Source organism: Schistocerca serialis, chromosome 5 (assembly GCF_023864345.2).
Source record: "Schistocerca serialis cubense isolate TAMUIC-IGC-003099 chromosome 5, iqSchSeri2.2, whole genome shotgun sequence".
NCBI lineage: Eukaryota > Metazoa > Arthropoda > Insecta > Orthoptera > Acrididae > Schistocerca > Schistocerca serialis.
In genome coordinates this window covers 572,655,305-572,680,148 of record NC_064642.1, presented here as the reverse complement: position 1 = coordinate 572,680,148, position 24,844 = coordinate 572,655,305, and the positions used below count along the sequence as shown (strand labels likewise).

At 39.6% G+C, this 24,844-nt stretch overlaps 1 protein-coding gene across 2 annotated transcripts in view; it reads right to left on the bottom strand.

Moving 5' to 3' along the window:
- Positions 1-544: 544 nt before the first annotated feature.
- LOC126480918 (protein maelstrom homolog) overlaps positions 545-24,844 on the bottom strand; it is a 102,504-nt gene continuing 78,204 nt past the window's right edge. For both annotated transcript variants that reach the window (XM_050104326.1, XM_050104325.1), the window contains exon 14: positions 545-1,192. In XM_050104326.1, coding sequence (XP_049960283.1) covers positions 1,161-1,192 — 32 coding nt within the window. In that variant the 3' untranslated portion in view covers positions 545-1,160. The remainder of the gene's footprint in view (positions 1,193-24,844) is intronic.

Sequence of the window (24,844 nt, the reverse complement as noted above, 5' to 3'; positions counted from 1 at the left end):
GTGCTGACTACAGGCAAATTACCAAACTACAAAGTGGCAGTATACATGGGGGGGGGGGCAAAAAAAAAAAAAAAAAACTTTCAGGGTTTCTCTTCAAAATTATATATGTATGATATCTGTACAATGTTTGGTTCTTGTGCAATAAATAATTGAAAGTGTTCCCAAACTTTATGTACACCCTGTATGTTATATGTTGCACCGTCGAGCTGCTTTAAAAATAAATAAATAATCCCTGCTCAAGAGGCACCATCATCAAACTCATTTGTTTAGCTTCAGTGAAGCAAGACTGTGCAGAAATGCCTTCAACGGATGTTGTCTCTTACATGCCATATGCGATCGTTTTGTTTTGTATCATATCATACCTTTAAATTTTTCTTTTATTTGGACTCCAAATGTACAACTATTTAAATGTAAGTTATTGAGACGAAGAAAGATACTTACAAGCCCCATCATTTGTGAAATTTGTTGAACTATATCTTTCTGAGAAAGTCAATTTATTGCTTCAAGCAGCCAAATAAGGTTTCGAAAGGAAAAAAAAAAAATCTTTTATCACTATATGTATAAAATCTTTGTACTGTTGAATGACAAGGTACACGAATTATCTTTCACATTGGTAACTGTTACTTACAGGTACACTGACTTTAGTGAAATTTATAAGTACCACAGCCTGTGTGCTACAGTCACATATTTAAAGCAAAAACAAACATATCTTCTTTGTAAAATAGGGAACCTTAAGCATGATGATAGTTTAATCACTGCCTAAAATAGGCATTGTGAGTTGCAAATTGTTAAGAAGAGAAAACAATACTGAATCAAACAAAATTTAGATGTGCTTACCAAAGCAGCAGCATAACAAATAATAACTAACTACATATGCACCAGAAGAAAGGTACTAGTCAAATTCAATAAATCTACACCTCGTGGAACGTGTCTGATTTGTCACTTGAAGTTTCGAAGTTTAAATGAAATAAATATTACTCTTCAAACAGAAATTATATGTGCCTTATAAACAGAAAAAGGGTTGGCACACATCACAACCTCTAACAACAAAGAATTCATACTGATCTGCAAGTTACACGGTGTTCCTGAATTCAGTCGAATTCTGTCACACACACACACACCCATTTATGTAAGTACATATATTATCTTCCTTGAACTTCTTACTTGTTAGGATATGTACACAAGCCACGACCTGAAATACAAATACCAATAAATTAGTTCATGAAACAGACTATATTTTATTGAACAGTTAAGAAGTTACAAAGTTTAGATAGGCGAGAGAAAGAGAGAGGCAGTGTGAAAACAAATACAGAACTAGAAATAAAATCTCATCAGGCACAAAAGCAGAAATGTAGATTATGAAAATTTGTTTAAGATCATTGAGCTATACCAGATTGAATTTAGCAACAAATCAGCATCTTGAAACAAGAAAATTAAATAGAAATGGACAATTGTTTAACAAAGCTATTTACATAGGGTAAGTTTAAATTAATAAATGAATAATTAATCTAATCTAATCTAAAGGCAGAAAACCTTAATTCAAATGATCCTCCAAAATTAGAGGTTATGCAGTTGGCCTGCTCCTAACTCTCGTCAAAAAAAAAAAAAATTATTTGATAAACCCATCCAATATACCTCAGAAGTAATGAAATTCTTGGTGAAAAGCTGGTAGAAAAGATACTTAAATGTTGGAAACAATGCCAGCCGCCCCCACGGAGTTATGCGTCTGTTGTGCTCCGGCATTTCACATTATTTTTGTGAGATCTACTGAAACTACAGTGTTCATCTATGGCACTTCGTGAAAAACAGCAATCAGTGCAATTTGCAGATCTATTTATTTTAAGTATGTAAGTGAATTCGTGGCACTTGTGTGAGTAAAATCACATGTTATCACATTAATTCCAAAAACTTAGATACACAAACTTGACATAAAACAAACGTGATTTTCATGCTTAATTTACCATAAACTTGTACAGAGTCATGATATACTGTGTAGTATTAATCATCAATTTTAAACATAAACTGGACTTTTCACGAATGTGTTATATTGTGTAATGTTATATCATCAGCTACAAGGTTAACTGAGCTTTTCAGAAACTTGGTCACAGAATTCTCATTCACTATTAAGGTTGCAAAATTTCATTGCACAGTTACACGGAAAAGATATTTATGTGACATCTTTGAGGCTTGCAAAAGTTTTCATAATTTGCGAGTGTTTTGCATAACCTATTTCATACTACATCAGTGTTTGTGGTTTACAGTTAATATAAATAAGTACCCGGTAGCTTATCATGTCACATTAGTTATCTCGTTTACAGGGGTGTATATTGTCTGCATTTATCTTAAATTAACGAATTTATTGTAACTTAATGCTACAGTCAAATTTTCTTAATGGTCATAATCTGAAAAACACTTCAGAGAAACAGCACAATTTGTATAAAGTTTTCTGCTGTCTTTAAAAGTATCTCATTTTTGGTTGTATAAGTTCCAAAAGGCTACTGGTAATATTTATGGCATATCAAACTCAAATTAAGAGAGACTCAGCAAGCTTAGAAGAAAGTTATTTGATTACTATTGGGTAAAATACTGCACCATCCATTCGTCATTCGCTTACTGTTCTGTGAAATACTGCACCATGCATAATGCAGACCCACTGTCTTTGCCATCCGCAGGCAGGGGAGGATTTGGCAGCTATTCGCAAGCAGTTGGAAATCACTCTAACTTCTGTCTAGTGATTAGAAGCTGCTGTGAATGGGTGTGTTGGGAGGGTTACCAAGAGTTGTGTACCAGGAGTGAGAAAGGCACTCCTGTCTACAGTGTATGTATGTCTGTCTGTCTGAAATACAAGCCCCATCACTATTTGTCCATCTGATTATGAATGATATGTCAATGGTTGGTCTAGGCATCCTTTGCAAGGGAGACCGGTCAGGGAGAACTCAGGATAGTGCACCCATTCAACTAATCAACAAGCTTGAGCCTGAAAGTGAGCCAGCGAAACTCGTTTCATCCTGTTGGGTAATCTGCTTGCCCGGTGCCAAGGGGCAGAAAAAGCAAAGGGGTCTTGGTCTATTAACTTTGGCAGTTCAAATGCATGTGAAGGAACACCAGGTATACTCATCAGTCTATATGTCCGGAGGTCTCAATCAGCAAGTTGAAGTGGCTATTCCATCAGATACTGACAGAACAGAGTGCAACCAGCAAAGATTGTGGCGCACTTTGGAATAAACGATGCCTCTCTTCTGGGCTCCAAAGTTATATGTGGATCATTTCAGCAGCTAGCAGAAAGGGTTGAGAATACCAGCCTTGCTCGAAAAACAATCTGCAGCATTGTCCTCAGAACAGATTGTGGCTCCCTAGTTCCAAGTTGAGTGGAAGACTTTAACCAACAACTCAAAGGGTTCTGTGACAAGCTAGGATGTGACTTCCTAGACTTATGTCATAGGTTTGATAGTTTTAGTGTCCTCCTAATGGGTCAGGTGTGCACTGCACATTAGATGCAGCTACTCAAGTAGCTGACTGTGTGCACAAGGGTGTTTTTTTTCCGGGGGGGGGGGGGGGGGGGGGTGAAGGACTCCTCATCCAGTCCAGATAATGACAGCTGTAGGAATCACAGAAGTATCACAGTAAGATCCAAAGAAATGACTCCCATAGGTGAGCGTATTAGAATCCTGAAAGCACTCCCAACAAAGTGCTGGAGTTTGAAGTGATTCTAAATATCACTGCTCACACTACATCAGCCAAAGAAAACTGGTTAAAGCCTGCAGCTGTCTGTAGTGAAATTTTTTTTTTTTTGGGGGGGGGGGGGGGGGGGGGGGGAATTTAAGCATATACAAAAAGGATAGGGATATGAGTAATGGAGGTGGTCAATTTGTGACAGGAGACAAGAGACCCAAATCCACCAAGACTGAAATTTAAGCTGCATACGAGATTGATTGGGCAAGACTAAATATCAAGGGTGGGCATAAAACTGTAACAGGGTTCTTCTATTGATCACCAAACTCACCTCCCAATGTAATTGAAAACTCTTAAGAGAAAATCTTAGTTCACTGGTACATCAATTTTCCTACTCATACTGTGATAGCTGAAGGATACTACAACCATCTGACTCCTCTGGACATGTTAATGCATACAACTGCCACTGTCCCTGGTTGCATTGGATATGTTTACATGTACCTTTGATCCTCCCATCAGACGCTCTAGATGTCTACTTGTGCAGCGGATACGATCATGGCCAGCCTTTCTTAAATATTCAGCGCAGGGAGCCAGGCAGTGCACCACAACCAACTCACAATTAGTGGCTGGAACATTGTCTCCCAGGCCTGGCAGCATTAAAAGGTGGCAGCAAAGCTGCGCTCTCCACAGAATGCAGTGGGCATATTTGTAGCACACAAGGTGTTAATCATCTAACAATGAATTGGAATAATTAAGGTTTCGTTGTAGTGGGCGTGACAAGAAATCCTGTGAAATGTTACTGAATCCCTTCTCTGAAAACTACCTGGAATAGATAGTACAAGACCCCACACATGGTGGAAATTATGACTACTTCCAATTTAGAACTGTGGAGAGTAGGACTGCAATGGACCTGTAATTAGCAGCATTGTTATAAGCTGCCATCTTGAATAAGGAACGAAATTTGATTAATTGTGATAACATCTCATCCATACAAGAGGATGATGTATACTGGAATGTAACTAGGAATATCGTTTATTTCCTGGATGGAAAAGGTTTGTTCAATTCTTCGGTTATTTTAACTTCTCCCCTGTCTGTGGCTTGGAACATTATTTGGTGTGTCATTACTCACAGGGAACTTTGTATCCTGGGAAATTAGTAGAGCCTGCACCACAGCCGTTTATGCTCTATTTTAAGATATTTAATTCTGGACTTTAGCGAAATTGATACACAACTTGGACACTAATTCCCTTGCTGCAGATTGAATGTCACAGCACCCAGGTGGCTTGCCCATCGTGTACAATTATGCCTCTGAGTATTTTAAGAATCTTCAGAGTCTGCCACCGACAGAATTCTGCAGGGCCACAGCTTTTATTCCAAGTACTAACTCTGACGAGTATCAGACCGAATATGATTATAAACTGTAACTTCCAATCATAACTAACAATTAATTTTATACCTGGAAGTGTGGGAGATAATTGTTTAAAAATACTGGAGGAGTGGCCTCTCTCACCCAAAAGTTTCCAATCAAGTAACTAAATATTGTTTGGTCGTAATAATTTAACTTCAATTTCAGGGGAGAGATGTAAACAGTGGCCACGGGGCAGTTACAGCAACACAACAATGAAAACCAAAGTACAGAGGCACTAAAACATGCATAAAGATTTATATGCTCAGCAAACTAGACAGAGAAGCAGTAATGTCATATCTGAGTGAGGAACTTTAAACTTTTGGCTTTAAGCCAGGAATACGAGAGCAACTATGGCTCAAGTTTAAGAGGATGGTTGTTCATGAATTTGATAGGTATCTACCCAGCGGAACAGTGAGAGAGATCCTCCATAGCATAGTCACTGTAAAGAAATTTATAAAGAAATAAGACTACTGCATAACAGGTATAAAACAAAGCTATAGATAGAAAGATATAGAACGGACATGTTTGGCAGTCAAGAGCGCAACATTTGAGGCCTTCATTGAGTACCGTATCAGAATAGTGTCCAAACATCTTTCACAAAACCAGAAGAAACTCATGTCATATGTAAAGGCTCTTAGTGGCATCGAAGTTAGTGTCCAGTCACTCATGGACAAATCAGGAACTGAAACAGAGTGGCAAAGCAAAAGTGTAAATTATTAACTCTGTTTTCAAATGCTCCTTAATAAAAGTAACTCTGTTTTCAAATGTTCCTTATTAAAAGAAAATCCAGGAGTACTACGCCAACTAAATTCTCTTACTAACAAAAAACTGAGTAAAATAGATATTAGTGTCAGTGGCATTGTTCAATTTTAATGGTTTCAGCTGTTTTCAAAGCCCCATGGCCCGATGAGATCACTACTTATTTGCGGCTAAGTTACCCCTCAGTTAACTATAATCTGTCTAAGATCCTTCAAACAAAAAACAGTGCCCTGCAGCTGGAAGAAAGCACAGGTCACAATTGTGTACAAGAAGGGTAGCAGAAATTCCCCACAAAACTACTGTCCAATATTGTTGGCATCACCTTGCTACAGAAGCTTAGAACTTATTCCGAGATCATACATAATGTAGGATCTCTAACAGAATGATGTCCACCATGCCAACCAATTTGGATTTCGAAAAAATGGACCATGTGAAACCCAATTTGCACTTCTGTCACATGACACCTTGAAAGCCATGGGTCAAACCAGTCAGGTAGATGCAGTATTTCTCTATTTCTGAAAAGCATTTGATCCAGTACCACATCCATACTTACTATCAAAAGGATTATCATACGGAATATCAGGCAAAATATATGACTGGACTGGGGATTTCTCGGTATGGAGAACAAAGCATGTTATCTTGGCTAGAGTGTCATCGGTGTTCCCCAGGGGAAGTGTGTTGCAACCCTTGCTGTTTATGTTGTGTATTAGTGATCTTGCAGACAATATTAATAGTGAAGTCAGATTTTTTCCAGATGATGCAGTTATCTATATTGAAGTACAGTCTGAACGAAGTTGCACAAATATTCAGTCATACCAAACAGCAAAAATAGTATCCTGTAACACTTGGTATGGACATGACATGGAATGATCAGTTTATTGGTAGAATAGGGACATGCTACCAGTCTACAAAGAAAGCTGCTTTCAAATCACTCATACAACCCAGCCTACAATATTGCCCAAGTGTGTGGTATCTGTACCAAATAAGACTAGAGGGGATACTGAATGTGTACGGAGGAGGACAGCATGAATGGTTACAGGCTTCTTTGACTCATGGGAGAGCGTCACAGGGATGAAGAAACAAACTGGCAAGCTTCTGAAGATACGATGGAAACTATCTCGAGAAAAACTACTTTGAAACCAGCTTTAAATGGCTCTGAAATAAACTAAAACCCCACACATACCAGTCCAGCATATGTAGATGGACAAAGGAAAACCCTTAATAGCTGGTACTGTGGGATGCATCATCCTGCCATGCACTTCACAGTGGTTCACAGAGTAGATGTAGAATGTACGTTGTAGCTTCTGAAACGAAATACAAAAGTCGAGGAGGAAAAGAGCTTGATTAACACATACACATTTGGAGTGGGGTGTCCAAAACTGTATGGGACAAGGTAGGAGTTTTTATCATGATAAAGAAAATATTTAAAAAAGAATCAAATTGGGAATTTATGACAATGTATTGTTACAGCTGAAATGAATATATGCACCCACAAATGATACGAAAGACTGAGAAAGGTACTTCACAGACCACTCTCAGAGAATATACTAAAAGTCCCATGAAGGAAAGAACTTATCATTGTTAACGTGAAGTACGGATCGTACGGATCAGAGTCACACAGGATACTGGGAAAACAAGGAGAGAGAAAATATGACAAACACATTCATAAATGTACTTGGTAGCATAATACTAAAGAATTACAATCTGTAATAGATTATATTATCATTACACAAATAAATATGGTTACAGTAAAGGATTTAACATCTTACAGAGAAGCCCAATGTGCATCAGAGCACTATCTAGTAAAAATGAAATGTTTCTGGCCATGGTAAACTTTGAGTAACAACAACAACGACAACGACACTGTAAAATGGACTGCACTGAGAAGAATCAAAAGAATCATTATGATAGTGACCACTTAAAATACAAAAGTATAAGGATGTTCTTCACTACTGGAATAGAGAGAGTATTTGGTGAATCATTGGAACTAAGCTCAGATCAAATTTATGAGTAATAAAAAGCAATGCTAAAAAACATTTCATTTGAGATGCCGAATATGAAGAAAATACTTTTGAGAGAACAAAAGAAGCATAGTCAGTATTTAAAGGACTTCATCAAAGTGAAAAGCCAATGCAAATCTCTAACTGATAACACAAAGAGATATGAATATTTATAAAAATTATTAAATAAAGATACAGACGAATTGGTGTCATAAATGTAGCAACATGAGATTACAAATTTTAGATGGAACATATCTACACCATTTTGTATATGCTGATGACCATGTCACAAGGTGGGGATGATCCAAGTCAGAAATGTAATCAGTTAGTAATAGATTATTAATAAAAAAAATTGAGGTTTGAAGATTAATTATCAAAAAAACAGAATACCTTACCAGCAATCCCGATTAAGTGTACATACATGGGAACAAAATAAAAAGGTTAATAATTTTTGTTACCTTGTATCTATTTTAGAAGCAGGAGACAATCGGATGTTGAAATTAATAAAATAAATAGTAGTGGCCTGGAGTTCATCGGGATTTTGAACTGTGAATGACAGAACTAATCATATTCAAGAGTAGAAGTTGCATGGAGCAGATACCTGGACAACTAATCAGAAACATATTAGTAAGATGAAAATATTAAGAGGTGGGCTTTTGCATTTTAAAAACGGTTCAGAGTATACTTCTGCTGGTTTTTTAGATAATGGTCAAGTGGGAAGTTGATCCACTGTGTGGCAGACAGTGAAGCCTCCCTGGTTTACATGATCAGGGTGTCTACGTGGACAAGGAAAAAAAATTCCCGGATTTTTCCCGGATTTCCCGGTTAAAAACACACTTTCTCCCGGATGACAGTATATTTTCCCCTATCACTCCTTTGAATGGTTATGGTTTTGTACACGGGCGTACAATTTCCCGGCACTTTAGAAAACGAAACTCAGAGAAAAAGACACGTTTTGGAAATATCTTTGATGTGCAGCAACATGTACGCTGCGTATTTTCGTATTACGAAAACATACATAAGAAAATCCACCAAACACCGCATGTTACTTTCCGAACCATTGAAACCGAGATTTCGATGCGCTTTTGTAAGCCGTTCGTAACTCATGTCACGTGATGTAGTCAGCCAATAGCAACATCAGTGTTAAGTAGCGCGCCAAACAGGGAAAGTTAATAGTTTAAATTAATACACATAGTGTTGTTACAAGAAAAGCAAAGCTTTCACATAAAATATTGGTCTCAAGCTGCAAGAGAAGCTAAGCTTTCGCATATACTGTTGATCTTTTTTGCGTGATCTTTTTTTAAGAGATATCATACAAATGTGCCTGTAAAATTTTTAATAATGACATAAATGTCTGATCTTCAGGGTTCGAGGGTTCGTCATCAGACACCTGATCGTTAAATGAGAGTCAAACGCTTTGTGATTTAATAAATTCATGGTCCATTCTTGTACGTAGTTCAACTTACGTAAAAAGATATTTACTTTGAAAGTAACGCTTTTCAAACCACCAATCGTAATATTTTCCCGCGACCTGTTACAAATAGGTTTGTTTCAGCAGTTGCCAGAGAGCTCAGGTAACAGGCGACACCGCGCTTGGGTATGTATCATGACGTAGGAAGCCCATATGTACGTACTTGTAAAAGATCATCAATGAAAGATGATAATGCAAGAGTATCGGAATTTCGTGAACCATATTAAAATGTGCACATTGAAAGTGCATACTTAAAGGCACACTCGTATGTCCAGATTCCCAATGAAGTACCGTAGACCCCGACCTGATATTAAGCTTTTAAGTGTGGTTTTCAGGATGTAAATTTTCTTGGAGCACCAGTACTGTATTATATCATGTTAGGTTCTTTATTATGGCATAATGCCATACGTGCTAGAAAATGAAAACGTGCACTTGAAATGCAGCGAACAGTTGAAACTACCCAGTACTGTGGAATTAAACATTTCGTTTAAGATACATTGACTTGCGTCTGCGAAAAAGATTAGCAAAAGTCAAATTTCTTTAGCAAACAGACAAAAATAACTTCATTGTTCCACAAGGCGATTAATGCTTGACTGTCAGAAAGGTGGAAATAAAATAAAATCTGAAACTAATGACATATTTCAGCCTTTAGTAATTATGTGAATGTGTTTTAATTCACTTGATAGCTCCTAGCCACGGATATCCGTTTTGTTTTCATTTGACGTGAGAGTAAACGAAGGGGAAACAGCAAAATCACTAAACGTAAACACGGGTCACGTGGAGACTACCCACTATAGCTCAGATTGCTCTGCGCATCAGCCCCGGATCTACGACATTTGCTAACCGGGTCAATGCTAAAAAAAATCGAATTTTCAAAATATGTTCATCTTGTAGCGCACATCTTTCTGAAAAGCCTGAAACATAAAACGTATGTATTTGAGGAAATGTAAGACATATTATTTGGTCTTAAGTATGTCCAAGTGCAGTTCCATGCCTCTTCATAAAGCATTTTTCTACTGCACGTCCAAACTATATTCAGGAGAGTCGAAATTCAAATGTCCTGTGGTGCCTCTCCTGCTCCCAGTCGGCCGGTTTGGCAGCCTGCCTCTCTTAAAAAAAAATCTCGCAATTAATAGCGGATGGGATTATTTGTAATCGAGAGAACAAGAACTCTTCGGAAAATGTGAACTCTTCATTGCCCATTAGTCAATAACTTGCTGTTTTGTGTGTCATAAAATTAAATATAGGATATATAAAACCAGTACTGACAAGAGATAAGCAAGAAATTACACATTTCTTCAAACCTTAGCTGCTCCTAGCATTTTTTTCTCTCTAATCCTGCTACAGCTTTACATGGCGTGTTTTCCTTTCTGTGAAAGAATCTTTTACCTCATCAAAGTTTGTCAAACGTTTTGCTACATGGAAAATCGAAATGTAGTTATCTAATACTGAAAAAGCCGTTAATACAAATAATACCCAAGACTGGTGTGGTTTCTCGATCGGATTACATCTATTTTGTCACTGGCTGCTAGATAAAACAAAATAGGCCTTTCTAATATGGCAGCAATTTTATAACACACCAAATAAACAAGACTGTTCTGGCACAAATGGTCATTTTTATAACACGGCAGAATATAATCCAATAAGTATCAATATCAAATGCCTATTAGGCCTACTACAAGCAAAAAGCTTTATGTTAGGAAATAGTTTCACGTTTCATTCATATGCACCAGCTTCTCTAGCATGACATCGAAAACTAGTATTACTAAATTTTTATATAAATTTGGAATCGTCTTATTCTTCCATAATCTGTGTGATATCCTAGTTTCTTCTCCGTCCTCGTTCTAACAAACAATCCTGTCATCACCAATTTTGTAGCTATTGCTGCCACTGTCAAAATTTGTTCGCCGATTAACTTCACTAACCCTGCCAGAATCACTGGTTTAGTTCTCCCGCAATTATTCTCCGGTTAGGCATTCTTACGTGTTCGTACAACACGTTTTCCGCGTTACTTCCATAATAGAACTTAAGCGACTGGTAGCCGGGGACTGTACTACTGGTCCTTACTAGTGTAGCGATCTGGCCAAACATTTTCTGTCAAAACTTCATTTTCTTGGACACACCGAGAAGATAATACATAATCTTTCTCACCTGTTATTCCTGTCAGTCGTTTATTTCCATTCTGATAGTATGAATCTATGGATTTCTCTAGTAATTATAACAACGCTGATCATTCCCACACCCAATCAGCCACACAATCAGACAGCGATTGCCATTCATCCATTCGGCTTTACTCCACTCAGCTCGTATAGCCCCGTCCCCTTTTGTCAGTGGAAAGTTTATTTCTAGGTGCGACGAGGATTCTCCTGACAGAGACATCACGTACACTATGCATGCATTCAGAAGTCAGCTTATGATTCATTCAGAAATCAACTTAAAATGTGTTCAAACACCAACAGAGAAGCGTTTCAAAATCATATGACCAATTGATAGGCAAATGTGCGCTGGATGCTAGGTGCTTTGTGAAACAAGTTTTTTTTCCCCTCAAGAATATGAATTAGGCGCCCCCTTTTCCCGGAAGTATCTAGCTGCTTGCTGCGACTGCTTGCACAACCAACAGCCACATTCCTGTTGACAGAAGCGGGAGAATCTACAACTCAAACATGACTCTACTGCGCATGTGCATGAGCCCGCGCGTTAACTGCTAAAACAAATCGAATGTAAACAGTTGCGATTTCACGCTCATTGGAGGCAATTTGTTGTTATGAAGCACTGCATAGTCTTCCTAAAGCCTTCGACACATTTTCAGTCAGGAAGACGCTTGCATGAGCACTTGTGTCGTTGTATATGGCGCATTTCCTTTGCAATTTAAGTTATTTTCGTTTTTTTCTCTCATTTATGTTTTATTGTTGAAGTATTATTCTGCAGTAGCGGGATACAGTAATATCCTTTGTTAGTGTGTTGGCTCTTACTAGTCAAAATTACAAAAATTTAACTGAAAACTAAAACAATGAAAAATTCCCGGAATTCTAAAAATATCCCGGGTTTTCTCCTGGGTGAAAAAAATCGCGGGTTTTTCCCGGATCTCCCAGTTGTCCCGGGTCGTAGACACCCTGATGATTAACACTCATCTAAATCCCTTAGCATCACCTTATTTAATTTAACTACATTCCATTATCCTCATTTTGGTTTTGTTAATGTGCATCTTACATACCCCCTTCAAGACACTGTCCATTCCATTCAACTGATCTACCAGGTCCTTTGCTGTCTGACAGAATTACAATGTCATCAGCACACACCAAAATTTTCATTTCTTCTCCATGGATTTTAATTCCTACTCCGAATTTTTCTTTTGTTTCCTTTTCAACCACTGCTTCCCTTTCATGCCCCTCCCATCTTGTAACTGACATCTAGTTTCTGTACAAATTGTAAATAGCCTTTCGTTCCCTGTATTTGACACCTGCCACCTTCAGAATTTGAAACAGTATTCCAGGCAACATTTTCAAAAGCTTTCTCTGAGTCCACAAATGCTAGAAACGTAGGTTTGTCGTTCCTTAATCTATATTCTAAGCTAAGTTGTAGGGTCAGTATTGACTCACATGTGGCAACATTTCTACGGAATCCAAACTGGTCTTCCCCGAGGTCGGCTTCTACCAGTTTTTCCATTTGTCTGTAAAGAATTTGTTTTAGTATTTTGCAGCCGTGACTTATTAAACTAATAGTTCAGTAATTTTCACACCTGTTAACACCTGCTTTCTTTGGGATTGGAATAATTATATTACTCTTGAAGTCTGAGGGTATTTTGCCTGTCTCATACATCTTGCTCAGCAGATGGTAGAGTTTTGTCAGGGCTGGCTCTCCCAAGGCCGTCAGTAGTTCTAATGGAATATTGTCTACTCCCAGGGCCTTGTTTCGACTTAGGTCTATCAGTGCTCTGTCAAATTCTTCACACAGTATCATATCTCCCACTTCACCTTCATCTACATCCTCTTCCATTTCCATAATATTGCCCTCCAGTACATCACCCTTGTACAGACCCCTCTATATACTCCTTTCACCTTTCTGCTTTCAATTCTTAGTTAGAACTGGTTTTCCATCTGAGCTCTTGATATTCATACAAGTGGTTCTCTTTTCTCCAAAGGTCTCTCTAATTTTCCTGTAGACTGTATCTACCTTACCTGTGGTGATATACGTCTCTACATCCTTACAATTGTCCTGTAGCCACCACTGCTTAGGCATTTTGCAATTCTGTTTAATCTCATTTTTGAGACATTTGTATTCCTTTTTGCCTGCTTCATTTACTGCATTTTTATATTTTCTCCTTTCATCAATTAAATTCAATCTCTCTTCTGTTACCCAAGAATTTATATTAGTCCTCATCTTTTTACCTACTTGATTCTCTGCTGCCTTTACAATTTCCTCTCTCAAAGCTACCCATTCTTCTTCTTCTTCTTCTTCTTCTTCTTCTGTATTTCTTTCCCCCATTCTTGTCAATCGTTCCCCTCTCTAAAACTCCCTACAACCTCTGGTTCTTTCAGTTTATTCAGGTCCCAGGCTTAGGGTAATGGCTACCAAAAGTGGAAGGAATCCAGTGTGCACACTGTGCAGCCAACTGCAGTTAGTGGTTATGTCAGTACAAATAATATGTCCTTTTTGGATCAAATGAGATTTTCTCTGGTGTCGACAAATACTGCTATTCTTGCTTGCAAGATGAAGGCAGAGCTAACCATTTGTAACATTGTCAACAGTGCTGACTGCTGACCTTTGGTGTGGAGTCATGTGGAGGGTCTGAATCATGAAGCTCAGAAGGTTCTGCCACAGTGTAGATTGTAGATTCCTTGACTTGCATCATAGGGCAGTGAGTTTTCAAGTTCCGCTTAATAAATCAGAGATCCACTACACACAGGAAGCAGCTATTTTTTAGGTTAGAGGGTCTGAGGGGACACTACAGGTGGGATGTCTGTCTGAAAGGTTGCAGGGCAAACACAGGAAGAGGATAGACCCGGCAACAATCGGTGTGGCACTTTTAAATTATTGTAGCTTTATTGGGAAAGGACCATAGCTCCAAGAGCTAAGAGAAAGCACTGAAGCTACTTTTTTTTTTTTTTTTTTTTTTTTTTTTTTTTACAAAGGGCTACCTGTGTTGAAAAACAACAGAAAAAATGCAGTTGGAGGCAGCGTGTTTACTGCTGTCAGATGTAGTTTACCTTGTAGTGAAACTGAAGTAGAGTGTTAATGTTAGTATGGATAGAGGTTATATTTGACAAATGAGATGAATAATTGGTTCCTTTCACCCCGCCCCCTTCCGACTCAGATGATACAGTTGTTGAACAGTTCAAAGGAAACTCTAGTTTAATTTCAAATAACTACCCCACTCATACAGTTCTAGTTGGTGGCGACTTCAATCTACCCTCAATATGTTGGTGAAAATACAGATCTTAAGTGGCAGGGATAAAACACCAACCAAAATCATATTGAATGCTTTCTCAGAAAATTGTTTTGAAAAAGTAACTCTGGAGCCAACTAAGTGTAAATGGTTGTGAAAAAATACTCGACCTCTTAGCCAACACCTTGAGCAAATAGGAAGCATCATGAAGAATACCAGGATTAGTGACCATGAGGCGCTTGTAACAAAACTGAATACCGTAACATCAAAATCCACCAAAAGTAAAACAAAATACACTGACAGAAAAAAATTGCAACATCAAGAAACAATTAATGTAGAGTAATGAAATTTCAGGAATACATTAATACATTTGCCTAGGAAACATACTTAGGTGATTAACATTGCAAGAAAGAGGTTAATGAAACCACGAGATAAGCCATCACAAATGTGAAATCCTGATACATTTAATAACCACCATAACTGCCAGACCGTTGAGTGCAAGCATGTAACGTACATGCATGGTGTTGTACAGGTGCCGGATTTTAGTTTGTAGGATGGAGTTCCATGTCTCCTGTTGCACCTGGTCATTCATTACAGTGACAGTTAATGCTGTTTGTGGAAGATGTTGGAGTTGTCAGCTGGTGATGTTCCCTATGTAATTGATTGGAGACAGATCTGGCGATTGAGCAGGCCAAGGCAACATATCGACACACTGTAGAGCACGTTGGGTTACAATGCTAGTGGTACGTGGATAAGCATTATCCTGTTGTAAAAAAACCCCTTGGTATGGTGTTCATGAATGGCACAACAGACCAAATCACCAAACTGACACACAAATTTGCAGCCAAGGCGCATGGGATAACACTAGAGTGCTCCTGCTGTCAAGCAAAATTGCACCCCAGACCACAACTCGTGGTGCCATGTGCCTAGCATGCAGACAGACAGGTTGCAGGTCCTCAACTGCCCGTCTCCTGACCAACATGCAACCATCACCAGCACTGAGGCAGAACCCACTTTCATTAGAAGACACATCAGACCTCTACTCTGCCATCCAATGAGCTCGCTTGACATCACTGAAGTCGCAAATGGCGCTGGTTTGCAGCTGTCCTTGTCCCCCCCTGGGGCAGAGGATCAGAACGAGCTGAGAGCATTATTGAGCTCCCTCATAGTAAAGGCAGCAAAATGCGGAGAGCATGTCTCTGTGCATGAATTGCATCACGGCATGCCTTAGTCCACCAAGGGACTGGGACACGACGCGGTAAAGAGGAAATGCGAAGGACAGAACATTCTGCAGCAGTAAGGATAATGTTGGTGAGATAGTCCACCTGGTCATCATAACTGGGGAAATCTTGTTCTTCGAAGGTTGCCCGAGACGAGTACAGCTGCCAGTCAGTCTTAGTAAGCTGCCATTTGGGCGTGCACGCAGATGGGGTAGGAGTCAGCAAACAGAGAGCACACAAGAAATGGACGCTTGAGTAGGTGTCAGAAAGGACACTCAAGTACGTGTCAGAAAGAACGGACCACTCTAGACGATGGGCAAGCTGGGCAGTGCAGAAGGACAGGTCCAAATGGGAATAGGTGTGTGAGGAGTCGGAAAGGAAAGTGGGTGCTCCAGTGTTTAAGGCAGAAGAGGTTAAGTTGGTTAAGAAGGGCAGCCAAGAGGGCACCTCTGACAGGTCCTGGGAGAACTTCAAAGGGGATGATGTGCATTAAAGTCACAGAGTAGCAAAAATGGGGGAGGTAGCTGCCCAATAAGCTGAAGGAAGTCTGCCCTGGTGACATCGAATGACGGAGATACATAAATGGTACAGAGGGAAAAAGTCAGGTGGGGAAGGAAAGGGCGAACTGCAACAGCTTGAAGATGAGTAGGCAGGGAGACTGGTTGATTATGAATGTCATCCCATATGAGCAACATGACGCCCCCATGAGATGGAATGCTGACCTCAGGGCGAAGGTCAAAACAAATCGGTAAGTAATGTGGAAGCTCCAAGCTGTAGTGAGGGCGCAATTTTGTTTCCTCAAAGCAGAGTACAAAGGGATGCTGCAACGCTAAAAGAAGCCGTAAATCCTCTTTGTGGGACCGAAGGCCCCGAATGTTCCACTGGAGGACAGTCGTGACGAGGAAGGGTGTCAACTCTATGGCCGCGAGTGACAGTTGGTGCAGAGGTGCTACTACAGGGCACAGAAGCAGGAGGATCCTGCTCCATGTGGTCCACAGAAGCATCGGCTTACTTGTGCAGTTGGTCCATGGAGTCCAATACCGAAAAATTGGTGGTGCACACCAGTGAGACAGAGGCGGGCTGGGCTAAGGTACCATGTGGCAACACCGTTGAACAGGACCTTAGAGTTGGCGAAGAAGAAGACCATTTGCCTTTGGACGACTTCTTTGAGCCTTTCCGGTTAGAGGAAGACTAAGGTGATGTTTGGCTGGAGGGACGGAGAAAGTCTTCATGGGAGTACTCTCTCTGTCCATTCCCGCCGACTGGTTGTGTAGCTGGTGGGTTTGCCCCTTGAGGCAACAGTTTGACGGTTTGTTGCACAGCAGGACGGGGAAATGGCGATGCTACCTTGACACTGGGCGATTTCACAACCTCATAGCTGAATCTGATGTCGCATGTCTGCGTGGCCATGTCCTTCATGGAGCGAGGGGTAACAAGAACAGAACTGTAGGTGCCAGACAGGAGAACACAGGGTTTGCGACTAGCCAGTAACTTGCGAGCTACTGGGCAAGGCACTTTTTCCTTCACCCAAATCTCTTGGACAGCCCACTCATCAAGATACATGGGATAATCCCAAGAGGTGGCGGCATGGCCGCTATTGCAGTTGATACAGTGGAGACGAGGAGGCAGACAATCACCCTCGTATGCATCCCAGTCACAGGAGACACATCTGGCTGGGCGTCGACAAGATGTTCTAGTGTGGTTAAAACGATGACACTGGTAGCACCGCATCGGGTTCGGAATGTATGGTCAGACTGTGATAATTTCATAGCCTGCTGTGATCTTGGACGGCAGTACCATTCAATCAAAGGCGAGGGAAAGAGTGTGGATGGCCACTAAGGAGGAATCTACCTTTTCCACTACACAATGGACGACAATGACACCCTGTTCAGAGAGGTAAGACTGGATTTCGGCTTCGGTTAGACCATCGAGCAGCCTGGTGTTAATTACACCACGGGAAGAATTCAAAGTTCTATGGACCTCGACACGAAAGGGGTAGTCTAGGAGAAGCGAGGCAACAAGCTGTTGCTGTGCTTGAGAATCAGAAGCAGTCTCCAAAAGCAAAGTGCCATTCCGTAAACGGGAGCAGGATTTCACAGAGCTGGCAATTGCATCAACACCTTTCTGAATAATAAACACGGACTGACCGTGGTGAAGGACTGACCGTCTTCAGTACGTGAAACCACGAGGAACAGTGGTGCAGTGGATCTTGGATCCATTAGCCTCATTACATTTACATTTCGCAAACAGGAGTGACTCACTGCGAGGAAATCCCCATGATCGCCAGCGTCTCCGATGGCGCACTGCTTCCAACTGGGGGCTCCCTTCACAAAGGGGTGCACCCGCCTTAGGCGATTGTTCACACCTCAGGTCACACCTCCCGAACACCCGACGGTGGGACCAATCAGCAATTTGGAAGGTTGCAGTTCAGGCAATCACCCCACACTGGGCCTGGCCTGTACCAGGGAGTACATGCGAACCCCGCCTGTCAACCTGGGGATGGGAATTACGCTTTACCCAGTCACCTGTTATGCATCAGACACATGGATCAGCCTTCAGGAGCGCACAGGGAGGAAGAAGAAAAAGAGGAACCTCAAACACCAAAACAGAGGAATGAGAGGAGAAGGGAAACAAAGAAAGGAAAAGAGTGAAAAACAAAGTGAGATTGTTTTTACGTCAGCAACAGACATTCCCAATAACATCCCAGAGATGTTCCCCAAATGAGGGGAAAAAGAATAGCAAGAGGCTAGACATACAGCACGGAAGGGAAAAAAATGCTGCAAAGGCTGGGGCCCCGTGGTAGCCAACTGCTGCTCAAATTGCTGCTGCAAATGCAAAAAGATGCGACAGAGACACATGGAAAACATGGTCTTCCCCCTCTTTAGTGCCATGCGGCCCTCTTGAGCCCAACTTTCTTGTGGCCATACACTCTTGTGACCACCACTACCAGCAATAATGTACAGGGCTACATTCCTGCCAAGTCTTTCAAAAATATCACAAAAGGAACATCCAGATTCTCCTAGCCCTACTACACAACCTCATCCACCCTCAGTGAAGTGCTGATAATGGCTTCTTTGCCACTTTAAAGTCATTCTTCACTAATATCAATTTGCCTCATTCAATCTCAGAGGTAACTAATGCTCACGACCTTTACAGTGTGTATTTAAAGCGAATTTGATTTTCATCTCATAGTGGCACTATTAGCGCCACTCTAATGTGACTACTGTGGAATCTGAATAGACATCTTCCAGATGTAGAAACATGCCTATCAACTTTCATTTATGTTGCACAACTTCTAATTGGTGTTGCCACCTTAAAAAAAAAAAAAAATAAAAATAAAAATAAAAAATAAAAAAAAGATAAAAATTTGCTTGGCACCTCCCTAAGAGGCAGTCTCCACTTCTTCCAATCTGATTATGTAAGTGAAGACCAGATATGGTTAAAACACAAAGAAATGGTATCTATGACAATTGGAAGGTAACAAGTATACCAAATAGGTTAATGAGTGATGGTACTGATCCCTCATGGTACACAAAACCGGTCAGAGACCTGTTGCACAAGCAATGAAAAAAGCATGTCAAATTTAAAAACAACATAAAATCCTCCAGACTGGCAAAATTTTACAGAAGCTTGAAATTTATTGTGATCTTCAATGTGAGATGGTTTTAATAGTTTCCACAATGTAACTGTCTCAAAATATAGCAGGAAACCCAACAAGATTCTGGTTGTATGTAAAATACACCAGCAGCAAGGCACAATCAATACCTTCACTGCACAGTAGCAACGGAAATGTTACTCATGATGGCGCCACTAAAGCACAGTTAGTATGAAGGTTTTTTGAAATTCCTTCACCAAAGAAGGCAAAGTAAATATCCCAGAATTCAAATTGAGAGCTACTGTCAACAGGAGTAACTTAGCAACATAAGACATCCCTGGAGTAGCGAAGCAGCTTATATCACTTAATAAAGGCAAGGCCTCCAGTCCAGATTCTATACCTGTTGTGTCCCTTCAAGAGTATGCTGATACAACAGCTTCATACTTAGCAATTGTACAATCATATACAACCACTCATGTGTCAAAATATTTGTACCTAAAGACTGGAAAGTTGAACAAGTCGCACCAATACCAATCTCTTAGATTACAGACTCTTATCACTACGTCTATTTGCAGTATGATTTTGGAACATACACTGTGTTCAAATCTCTCTCTAAGAAAATGACTGATAGACAAACAGGCAACAAGAATTGAAATAAGTTTCTATTAAACACAACTAGCTAGCTCTTAATTCTCAAGGATTAATGAGTGCTATTGACTGGCGATAACGAATTTATTCTGTGCTTTTGATTTCAAAAAAGCTTTTGACGCCATTCCTCACAAGTGACTTCTTACCAAATTGTGTTCCTCATCTGTGCAACAGGATTTGTGATCTCCTGTCAGAAAGGTCACAGTTCATAGGAACTGATGTAAAGTCACAGAGTAAAACAAATGTATTTGTAGCTTCCCATGGAGAAAGGCCCTCTGCTGCTCCAGATCTACATAAATGATTTAGGAGACAATCTGAGCACCCACCTTAGCCTGTCTGCAGATGATTCATTTATTGTCTTGTGAAGTCATCAGATGATCAAGAATGATTTAGACAAGATACCTACCTCTAAGAAAGGAAAAGTGTTAGGATATCTACATGAGCACTAAAAGGAATCCGCTAAATTTCAGATACACAATAAATCTCACAAATATAAAGCTCATGAATTCAACTAAATACTTAGGGATTACAATTACAAGTAACTTAAATTGGCACTATCACACGGATAATGTTAGGGAAAGGGAAAACACAGAAAACGCAACAGGCCTGCATTACCCTTGTCCGTTCTCTTCTGAAGTATTGCTGTGTGGTGTGGGATACACATCACATGAGACTGATGGAGGACATCAAAAAAGTTTGAAGCAGAGTTCCTCGTTTTGTATTATCATGAAACAGGGGGGAGAGTGCTACTGATACGATACATGAATTAAGAGTGGCATTAATTTAAAAAAAAAGGGCATTTTTTGCTGTGGCAGGAGCGTCAAGAAATTTAACTCACCAACTTTCTTCTCTGATATGCGATAATATTATGTTAGTGCCCAACCACATAGGGAGAAATGATCAGTATGATAAAATAAGAGAGATTAGAGCTCACACAAGAAGATTTAAGTTCTCATTTTTCCCCCTTGTGTTGTTTGAGAGTCTAACAGGAGAAACAGCTTGAATGTGGTTTGATGAACCCTCTGCTAGACACTTATTTGTGAAATGCAGAATAATCATGTAGATTTAGAAGTAAACGTAGAAGATAAGCAACAATTGCAAGTAAAGAAAACACAATGAACAATTAAGAGTTAAAAAGACTGGAAATGACAGAAGGAATATGCTATGGATTGGATAGAGGGAAGTTGCTGTATACGTAAAAGGAATCGAGGAAACAAATATACCGAAACTTACTATTTGGATGTGAAACTGAAGAAAAAAGAAGCGGATAACAATAGCTACTTGGTTCCACAATTTACAGTTGATACTGAAAATACTAGATGCAGAAGAAGAAGGAGACGAGATACAAGATCATAATACGTGGAAGACCATAGAGAAGAGCTACTATTGGACACTTGCATGCTGTTATGTCAACATTTCTAAGCTGTGTTGCAGGTACACACACACACACACACACACACACACACACACAAACACACAAACTGCTAACGCCAGCATCCTGCTGGAGTTTGCAGTCGTGTGTATGTGAGGTGTAGTACAGCTGATGAAAGCTGTGGCCAAAACCTCCATGTAAGTGTCTTAATTGTGCCTGTCTGCAATTAAAGTGTCTTCTTTATGGTAAGTAGCAATCTATCTTTTCCTAGATTGTTTAGAGAATACGCTGAATGAAACAATATCAACCATTAATGTATATTGAGGGAATGCACAAACATATACAGGGAAAAAAAACCCAAGAGATCTACAGCGACAAAGTTCACTTTCTGTCAGTGCAGTGAAGTGTTACGTGTAATGTGTATGAGTGCAGTTTTGCTATAATCGTGGTTGTCAGTTGACTTTCTGTGCTAGCAGCTGGAGGGACACTGAAGTCAGCACTGAACATTTCACAGCTACCTATGAGCGTACATATTGTTTTTGAGATATAATAGTTCTTTTGTTATTTCTAGCCAATTATTATTCTCTTGTAGTTATGTCTAGCAAAAGTAATGCTCTTCTCGGAGATACATTTATACATTTATCTATGTAAAACATTTTGTTTATCCGACATGTATTCACCAGTTCTTGTGCGCCACCTCGTTCCTTCAGTGGATGCAAATAAAGTTTTGTTCTGCAACTCCACAGTGAAAATTTCTTGAGCCCTCAGGCTATTAACAAACCAATCGTCATTGATACATCAGTAATGGTCAAAGATCTATACAAAGCCATTTGAGATACAAAGAAAGGGAAGGCACTACAAGTTGACAAGAGTTTCAATAAAAATAATTGAAGAAAACTTCAGGAAAATAGTGGAAAACGAATTAGTAAAATATTCACTTTTGTGGCGGAAGACAATTTCGTAAAATTAAATAACTGTGTAAATGTCTTACTTCACAGGAGAGAAAAAACAGAAAAAGACTAACTACAGACTTATGAACCTCCTCTTCATTATGTACATGATATTCGATAAATTTAGCACCAACTATCTAAAAAATATTGGATTTTAAATAGGCACACAGGCTTCAACGGTGGGTGTAGTACAATGAACATTTTGCAAGTTGATGAATCACCATTTGGGCTGGGATTAATGATTACTTGGAAAGGTAGGAGTCAATTTCAAGAAAAATCTGTGTTAACTCAGGGTGTATACGTGGACAAGGAAAAAAATTCCCGGATTTCTCAGTTAAAAATACACTTTCTCCCGGGTGAAAATACACTTTTTCCGTGTTAAGTGACAGTATACTTTTCCTCGGAACTGTAAAACTTATCAGTTTATAGTGATTGCAATGCGCTTTTGTTAGCCAGTTGTAGTTCATGCCACATGATCTCGCCAGCCGATACAGCGGATATTCAAAGCAAAGGACACGTCATGTCGTCAGCCAATAGCATTATCACTGTTAAGTAGCGCGTACACACAAATAGAAAAATTTAATAGTTTAAATTAATATACATAGTGTTGCTACAAGAAAATCAAAGCTTTCACATACAATATTGGTATCAACGATTAATAAGCTGCAAGAGAAGCTTAACTTTCACGTATAACGTTGATCTTCTTTGCGCGTGTTACACTTTAAGATACATCTCACAAATGTGCCAGTAAAATTTTTAATAACAACATAAACGTATGATCTTCTGGGCTCGAAATTTTTCTAAATGGTCATCCTCAAAGAGTTGATTTTTAAATGAGAGTCAAACGCTCTGTGATTAAAGAAATTCATCGCACATAGTTAATCTTGGATAAAAGGAAATTTACTTTGAAAGTAACGCTTTTCAGTCAATCATTTGCAATATTTTCCCGCAACCTGTTAGAAAGAGGTTTGTTTCAGCAGTTGCCAGAGAGTGCCAATTGAAGGCGTCACACCGTTTGCGCAGCTACGATGTCGCAAGAAGCCCATATGTTCGTACGTGTAAAACATTAAAAGATCTTACGTTACTTCATAAAAGAAACAAGACATCAGAGGATATTCCAAGAGCATCATAATTTCGTGACCCATAATAACGTGCATAATTCGGTTTAAAGTGCACATTCGTACGTCCAGATTCGGTTGTAAATTTTCTTGGAATACCAGTACTGTATTATTTCAATTTTGGTTCTTTATTACGGCATAATGTCATACTTGCAAGAAGACGAAAACACGCTCTATTGAAATGCAGAGAACAGTTGAAACTGGCCAATAGTGTGGAATTAAGCATTTCATCGCAATTAAATTGACTGCCTCAGCAGAAAAGATTAATAAAAACCACTTTTCATTAGCAAACAGACAAAAATAACTTCATTGTTCTGCAAGGCGATTAATGCTTGACTGAAATTGCCGCCCGGGGCAGATATCCCGGTTCGCTCCTAGTGAATATGGCAGCTTGCGCACGACAGTAAAATTTTTGTGAATAGCATCTTACTGCTACTGCTTATATACTGTAGCTAACAGACACACTTTAGTAGCCAGAAGCGGGAGAAGGTACTACAGACACGCGACGCAACTGCGCATGCGCATGGGCCCGCATGCAACTGCTCACACGAATCTAATTTAAACAGTTGCGACGTCAGGCTCATCGGAGTCAATTTTTTGTTATGAAGCATTGCATAGTCTTCCTAAAGCCTCTGACACATTTTGCTGCTGGCAGATGCTTGTATGAGCACTGTGTTTTGTTGTTGTACATGGCACATTTCCTTTGCAACTTAAGTTTTATTTTAGTTTATTTCTCTCGTTCATGTTTTATTGCTGCAGTATTATTCTGCAGTAGCGGGATACAGTAATATCCTTTGTTTGAATATTATTTCTTACCAGTCAAAATGACAAAAATTTAACTGAAAACTAAAACAAAAAAATCCCGGAATTCTAAAAATTCTCGGGTTTTTCCCGGTTTTCTCCCAGGTGAAAAAATTCCCGGGTTTTTCCCACATCTCCCAGTTGTCCCGGGTCGTATACACCCTGGTGTTAACTGCCTTGAGACAAAAAGACATGATTCAATGTATGTTAGTGTGCAAAAGAAATGTATGTATCATTGCTCAAGCACCCACTGGGATAGTGGGATGTTCACAATTTAAAACATAAATAGGTGCTAGATTCCACACCACCAACACTATTTTCAGCATTCTAAAGTAACAGACAGACTGAAAATAGATCTGAAAAACAATTGTAACAAAACAAAAAGAATGAACAAGCAAGACACTGAAAAGAAGAAAATTTTACAAGTTAATTATTAAACCATAT